This window comes from Varanus komodoensis, unplaced genomic scaffold (genome assembly GCF_004798865.1).
Source record: "Varanus komodoensis strain SLA01 unplaced genomic scaffold, ASM479886v1 scaffold59_1, whole genome shotgun sequence".
Classification (NCBI taxonomy): Eukaryota; Metazoa; Chordata; class Lepidosauria; order Squamata; family Varanidae; genus Varanus; species Varanus komodoensis.
In genome coordinates this window covers 3,784,075-3,791,516 of record NW_025336221.1, presented here as the reverse complement: position 1 = coordinate 3,791,516, position 7,442 = coordinate 3,784,075, and the positions used below count along the sequence as shown (strand labels likewise).

General features: G+C 47.4%; 1 protein-coding gene across 1 annotated transcript; it reads left to right on the top strand.

Annotated features, from left to right (window-relative positions):
* The first annotated feature begins 249 nt into the window (after window positions 1–249).
* On the top strand, window positions 250–6,589 carry LOC123033156 (tubulin alpha-1A chain). Its single transcript, XM_044449588.1, has 4 exons — window positions 250–396; window positions 4,041–4,263; window positions 4,842–4,990; window positions 5,412–6,589. The coding sequence occupies exons 1-4, from the start codon at window positions 394–396 to the stop codon at window positions 6,390–6,392; spliced, it is 1,356 nt and encodes a 451-aa protein (XP_044305523.1). The 5' UTR covers window positions 250–393; the 3' UTR covers window positions 6,393–6,589.
* Window positions 6,590–7,442: the final 853 nt, after the last annotated feature.

The following is a 7,442-nucleotide window of genomic DNA, read 5'->3' as shown; positions in this document are numbered from 1 at the left end:
AAATGGATTTGCCGTGGTTCTTCTTTACTGAGGAAGAACCGATTCCATCCCCACATCTTTTATTTTCTCCCTCCCATCGAAAATCGTTGTCTCCCATAGCAGAAAAGGGGTTATTGATCTCAGCCAATCAGTGATTGTGAGCTCACAGATAGACACGGGAGACTGGCCAATAAAAGCTGCGCAATGGCTTCATTATCCTAAATACATGTAAGGCCAGCTTCCCCACCCAGCTTGGAGAGGGAGATGTGATATAAAAGCAGCGGGGCGGCCCCTTCCTTTTCCATTCTGTTACTTACATCGACTCTTAGCTTGTCGGGAGAAGTAACATCAGAGGTTTCCTAACTTCCCCCCTCTTCCTTCTCCTGTTTCCGGCAATCGTTTCTCGTCAGCATCATGGTGAGTGAGGCAAGGTGAAGGAGGAGAAAGTGGCAGGCGGAGGGCCGTAGTGCAAGGGACACTCAAAGGGGGCGATGCTAGAGAGGAGCGTGGGGCGGATGGAGGAGAAAAAATGGAGAGCGCGGAGCTGGAGTGGAGTTCCGCGACGGCTGGAAAAGCAAGCCCGTAGATGGCTGTTTTCAGTGGAAGGATCCTAGAAAAGGCGGGGAGGGCGGAAAGCTTGTAGCTAGAGAGAATTGATGACTTGAGGAAGCGGCGCTGTGAGGCCACCTTAATTGTAAGCCCTCAGGGATGATGAGAGGGAAGATAAAAAAGCAGAGGTATCTTACTGGGCCATGAGAAAATCGGCCCAAGACCACCGCCTAGACTACTGAAGCTTTCTGGAGAAAACGAAAGCTTGCACTCTTTTGTTTCATTTTGGTTGCTCTTAATCCGCCAATTATGGAAAGAAATGCGATCTGTCGCAGAAAGGGTGACTTGGGAGTCCTACAGGAAGGGGTCATTTGCAAGGGGCACAAAGGAAAACGTCGACAGGAGAGAAAGGGAGGGTTGCTCCTAAAGTTCACTCGAGGTGGTTTGAAATGGAGGGCGGGAATCGGGTCACCCCTGGTATCAGGGTGGGTAAGGTAGGGGAAACGTCCGTGGCGTTGAAGAGCGATGGGTGGGGCAGGAATTTAGGGAGAAGGTTCTAGAAGGTGGGAGTTTCGACGGCGGGCTTGGAAGAGGGCGATCGAGGGGGATACTGAGCGTTATGAAAGCACCGAGGTGCAAATGGGCGCGTTTTATTGCTGATGGCATGCTCTGTCCTGCCTAACCGTGACCCCTGCTCAGCAGCTCTCTCTTCCCCGTCCCCGATTTTCTTAACAACATCCCTGTGCGGTAGGTTAGCCGGAGGGAGACGGTGCCCTGCCAGCGTCACCCACTGGGTGAGGATCCGAACCCACCTCTCCTCGGCCGTGGCCAGCTCCCAGACCGCTACCCCCCGTTGCATGGCATAATAGGCTTGTAAGAGGAGGAGGGCGAGGTGGTTGGATTGCTGGGGTGGGCGCACCGGAGGGCCCCCGCCGCCCTCCCCGCTTGAAGCAGGGAAGGCGCAAGGAGCTGCTTGTGGCTCCTCCCCGCCCCGGCCGTTACACTTTCCCGCGCTGGTGGCGGAGAAGCGGATGGCTGATCGCCTTGCCAGGGGCAGAAAGCGCGCGCAAGAGGGTGTGTGTGTGGGGGGGGGGCTTCTGCTTCCGCTGCAGTAGCAGAGCCACCCCCGGTGGGGGGGGGCTGCGGCTATTCCGCTGGCGGGGAGGAGACCATGCCTGCGTGCCTCCCCTCGCACCGCGCATTGCCCGATCTTGCATGGCGACTTTGTTCCGACTCCAACGGAACAGAGCTTTCTGCATGGCGCACTTCTCCATTTTCCCCAGCCCCCTCCATTTCGAGAACTTCTTCAAAACCGTCTTGTCATCCATCGAGACTCCTGGTAGTTCTGACGCATTCAAAACCTACCTACCCCATATTTTACCCATCTTCTTCTAGCAGCTGTTTGAGGTTGTCTTTGCAAACAGCAAAGGAGGCATATAAAAATACGTAATGAAGGATGAACTGCAGACTTTTCTCATGACTGTCCAGTGGGGCTGCACCAAAGAGCAAAATCCTCCTTAGCCCTACCACATGATCCCAGCCTGAACAAAGCAGATGGCTAAAACAAGCCGCTGGAAGGAGCCTTGTGGCTTGTTGTGGAGGGAGCCTATGAATGGCTAGATTTGGAATTTGGCATTCTTACGGTATGCTGTGAATCTGCTGGCTTGGCTTGGCTTGGCTTGGCTGCAGGGGTATCCGAAAGGCTCAGTGGCATGTGACGCCCCTCATGCCATCTGTCAAGGGGAAGATTCTTGGGAGAACCAAGTGGAATGTGTTGAGGCAGGGGGGACATGCTGCGGGAAGGGTGGGGCCTGCGCGGGATGAGCACAAGCGGGTTGTGTGTGCAGCAGGCAAGGCATCTGAAAAAATTTAGATCTGGGCCTCAGATAATCCCAGTGACAAGCTGCAAGCAGATGTCTCACAGCAAGTGAATTGATGCTGGTAAGGAGCCAGTGTTTGATTGGTCTTTCGCCGACCTGCAGACGTGGGCGAGACGCTGGCAGCATCCGCTTTCCTTCTGAGTCAGCTGATGGTTTGCGAGTGGTATGACTGCTGGCAGGCCATTCAGGATGTTGGCTGCTGAGAGCACATTTGCTGCTTTGTACTGAGTAGCTTATTCATGGTGTTTTTACAGACCACAGAATTCCCTTTGGTGACAAAGTCCTCTTTAGTGCTGGAATTTCATTAGACTGGCAAGTGAATGTTGAAAGTGTTCTCTTCATCCAGCCCAGGACCTTAAACTGTAACTGTACCTGACTAGCGATCTGCTTGAGCAGAATATCTTATTACTTGTAAAAGTCTGTTCTGTTCTGTTCTTATGCTCAGTTTTTTGTCCTGTTACATTCAGCAAAGTGCTTCATAAAAGTCTGAGGGCGCACATAACATTTAGTATAAAAGAGGTGAGCCATGGCAAATTCTAAGGAAAAAAATGTCAGCTTCAAAATATATATAGCTCCCAGGGCACTTCAGGGGAACACCTTTATCTCATAAAAACTTTAAAGCCTCTTCCTCTCCTTTAAAAACTGTTTGGAACATCCTTTCTGCTACGGCTTTACCACATTTCTCTTGGTGAAGGGTTCCCTCAAAATATATTGGGAACCAAATAGGTTGTATCTTCACCACTACCACTCTGCAGGCAGTCACCAAAACTTAGTAACTATTTCTGTGGAGCGCTAACAGGTCAATAAGAACATTTCTTCAGATGTTAATTGTATTGTCAACTGTGCATGACAATACTGTGCAATTGCATGACCTGTGCTCATTGTATTCACACTAAACATCAACCCACCCCAGCAGGAATTGGATATACAAAGTTGCATCTACAGCTCATCATGGGTTAAAATAACCTATAATAAGTAGTACCATGCTTGTGCTAAGTAGAACAAGGTCACTGAGTGTACATTCCTGCATCTCTAGCTCACTTAAATTATAGCACCATCAGGACTACAGCAATAACACTCAGATTGCTTCTGGTGTCTTAAATAAGCACCATTTTCTTTCAGAAAAAAAGGTAATCCATTTTAAAAGTTAAAAAATACAGGTATCCAAATAAGCAGCATCATGCCTGCTTACCTGCTCACTAACTATATTTAAGAAAATTCCTGTGGGATCAAATCAGAGGTCGACTTAGTGCAGCATTCTGTTTTCCTCTGAGAATTCTGGAAAACCCACAAATGAGGCATACTGATAATAGCCTTTCTTGTTCCCTATTTACTGGTATGCTGCCTGGAGTTTTTATACAGGTATCAGGACTAACAAGCATTGATATCTAATCTTTTAAAGGCATCTAAAGATATAGATGCTTCTGAGAATGAGGAAATTAGTGAGCAGGGTAATAAATGCTTGCCACAGGCTTCCTCTGGGAATTCTCATTCAGCCTGGAACATTCTGCAGATGTTCTCCCTGGGGCATTTTGTTGATTAAAGCACAGAACTACCTGCAATGTGGCCTTAGCAAGCCAAATGCATTACATGTATTTTTAAATTATTTCTCCCTCTCTTTGCTTGCTGCAGCGTGAGTGCATCTCCATCCACGTCGGCCAAGCCGGTGTCCAGATTGGCAATGCCTGCTGGGAGCTCTACTGCCTTGAGCACGGCATCCAGCCGGATGGGCAGATGCCCAGCGACAAGACCATTGGCGGAGGAGATGACTCCTTCAACACGTTCTTCAGCGAGACGGGAGCTGGCAAGCACGTCCCCAGGGCTGTCTTTGTAGATTTGGAGCCAACTGTGATTGGTGAGTGCAAACTCCAGTTTACTGAGCATGAAATTTTTCCAAAGAACTAAAATTGTATTCTGGGTACACACCAGATGTGTTGGATTACAATACCTATCATCCTGTACCAAAATGGCTAGTGATTATATTGGATGAGGGTGGTGGGAATGGTAGTCCAACACACTGAAAGAGCACCAAATGGGGGAAGGGTGGACTAAAGATTTCTAAACCCAAATGTATGGCCGTTTTCTAAATATGAAGTAGCTATACCCTGCTATAAGTTAAATGCTTTAAGAATCTGCTATAGTAAAGCCCCTAAAAAACCATGAAGTGTCACAAAAAATGCCCAGAGTCTTGGCTACTGGGCATCTAATAAGTACATTAAAAAAACAAATAAATGACTTCTACTTAACTAAAAGAAGTCTTTGTTCAAGCTCCAGTTAATAATGTGAATATGAATTTAGTCATAATTAGGAGGCAATGATAACAAGACAAATGATAACTTATTTTGTCAGATAAAACTTTAAAGGAATGGTTACTCCAAAGGCATTTTTTAAGGAAAAAAATGAAGTTTGTTCAGCATCACCATTTCTCCACAGATGAAGTGCGCACGGGAACCTACCGCCAGCTCTTCCACCCCGAGCAGCTCATCACTGGCAAGGAGGATGCTGCCAACAACTATGCCAGGGGCCACTACACCATTGGCAAAGAGATCATTGACCTGGTCCTCGACAGGATCAGGAAGCTGGTAAACCTATTATGTTGTCCAGAATACAGCAAGATAGGTTGCTGTTGTTTGTCTTTCTCTCCTCTACAGAAAAGAGTATTAACATATCTCAAGTTTTACAGTGAAGGAAAATACAGAAGCTACTATATTAGTAGTGAACTATGACGATATGTACTACTTATTGCGGCATACTACAGGCTTTCCGATACTCGTGATTACAAAATCACTTTATCACTTTTCTGTAGCACCCAATAGCCAAAGCATTCTGAGCAGTCCACAGCATTGAGAGAACCCCAGAATATAATAGATTGTTGATTGATACATATATATCTCCAAGAAAGGAAGGCTGCCATTGTGAGTGGGAGTAGGGAGGTTTTTATTTAACCCAAGTTTAGGTGGTTTTTAATTGAATTCTTTACATCAATATCAATTTATTCCACAGGCTGACCAATGCACAGGTCTCCAGGGTTTTCTGGTCTTCCACAGTTTTGGTGGTGGCACTGGCTCCGGTTTTACTTCCCTGCTGATGGAGCGTCTGTCTGTCGACTATGGCAAGAAGTCCAAGCTGGAGTTCTCCATCTACCCAGCTCCTCAGGTCTCCACAGCGGTAGTCGAGCCCTACAACTCCATCCTGACCACCCACACCACCCTGGAGCACTCCGACTGCGCCTTCATGGTGGACAATGAAGCCATCTATGACATTTGCCGCAGGAACCTCGACATCGAGCGCCCCACCTACACCAATCTGAATAGATTGATAGGTCAGATTGTGTCCTCCATCACAGCCTCCCTGCGATTTGATGGTGCCCTGAATGTAGATCTGACAGAATTCCAGACCAACTTGGTGCCCTATCCCCGAATCCATTTCCCTCTTGCCACCTATGCTCCAGTCATCTCTGCTGAGAAAGCTTACCACGAGCAGCTTTCTGTAGCAGAGATCACCAATGCCTGCTTTGAGCCAGCCAACCAGATGGTGAAATGTGACCCTCGTCACGGCAAATACATGGCCTGCTGCCTGTTGTACCGCGGTGACGTTGTTCCCAAAGATGTCAATGCTGCTATTGCCACCATCAAGACCAAGCGTAGCATCCAGTTTGTGGACTGGTGCCCCACTGGCTTCAAGGTTGGTATCAACTACCAGCCCCCCACGGTGGTCCCCGGGGGCGACCTGGCCAAAGTCCAGCGTGCCGTCTGCATGCTGAGCAACACCACCGCCATTGCTGAGGCCTGGGCTCGCCTGGACCACAAGTTCGACCTGATGTATGCCAAGCGTGCCTTTGTCCACTGGTATGTTGGGGAGGGGATGGAGGAAGGCGAGTTCTCGGAGGCTCGGGAGGACATGGCTGCCCTAGAGAAGGATTATGAGGAAGTGGGTGTGGATTCTATCGAAGGGGAGGGGGAAGAGGAAGGAGAGGAATATTAAGCCTGCTTCCCTGCATCTCATCTCCATGGTTTTCAGCTCAACACACTTAGCTTGCTTGGTAACTGGGGCAGTGTTCCCATGAAGGAGTGCAGCAGTCTTCACTAGAATGTCTTGCCATTCCGCTATGTGATCAAGTCAGTTTTCCATGTCTTTGTAAACGTATCGCCATGTCTGTGAAATAAAAGGCTTTAAAAACATATTGCGTATGTGTCACTCCAAATGTCCTAATAAACAGGATTATCCTCTTTGTGCTTGTGCCCAGAAATCCACTTAGTTTATTTATGCCTCCTGTTTACATCTGATGTCTGAAGTCAGACTTTGTACCTTACATGGTACATGCTCTTAATATAATCACTTCTGAAAACTTGGATCACTTTCGAGGGAAGTGCAAAAGTATTCAACATTTTCTACTTCCTCTGCACCAGCACGTCATACTACGCCTCCAAAGCAACTCGTAGCACATTGCTTTATCTCGTCCTTACCACAACCCTTGAAAGTAGGCCAGAGTTTTCCTTGCAGTGTGAATTGGAAGAGGCTGAGCTGAGAAACCCCATGAGTTTCTTAAGACACTGTTCATTGGTGCTGAAACACTTAGCTTGTATATACTGAAGCACTGGGATGATTCCAATTTAGGAGGAAAAAAGCTACTTGTGATTTAAAAACCCCTTTGCTCATTAAGATTCCTTGCAGCAGGGCAGTAAAATGAGTCCTATGGCATTTTTAAAGACAAGTTTATCACTCGGTGAGATTAACTGGGTTTATAATCATTAGTTAATAGAATTATTGAGGTAACCCTGGCAAGAACTTGATGTGTTTTTTTAATCTGTCCCAATAGCTTACTAAGATGGATTTGAGAAAAGGCCAGAACAAGAGGCTTAATTCTACTCAGCTGAGGCTGATAAATTCCCAAATAAAAGGAGTACATTACCACAACCCCCATTGAAGGTAGTGCCAACAGTATATCTGCACATCCCATCCTTTTTCTGGTGGCCAACTGGGCCGCTCCATTCTGATTAAAAATTTCCACAGTGAAAGCCAAAGGTATAATGT

Coding starts and splice junctions, on each gene's coding strand:
- LOC123033156 (XM_044449588.1), top strand. Junction 4,264..4,841: donor TTTGGAGCCAACTGTGATTG/GTGAGTGCAAAC, acceptor ATTTCTCCACAG/ATGAAGTGCGCACGGGAACC. Junction 4,991..5,411: donor TCGACAGGATCAGGAAGCTG/GTAAACCTATTA, acceptor TTTATTCCACAG/GCTGACCAATGCACAGGTCT.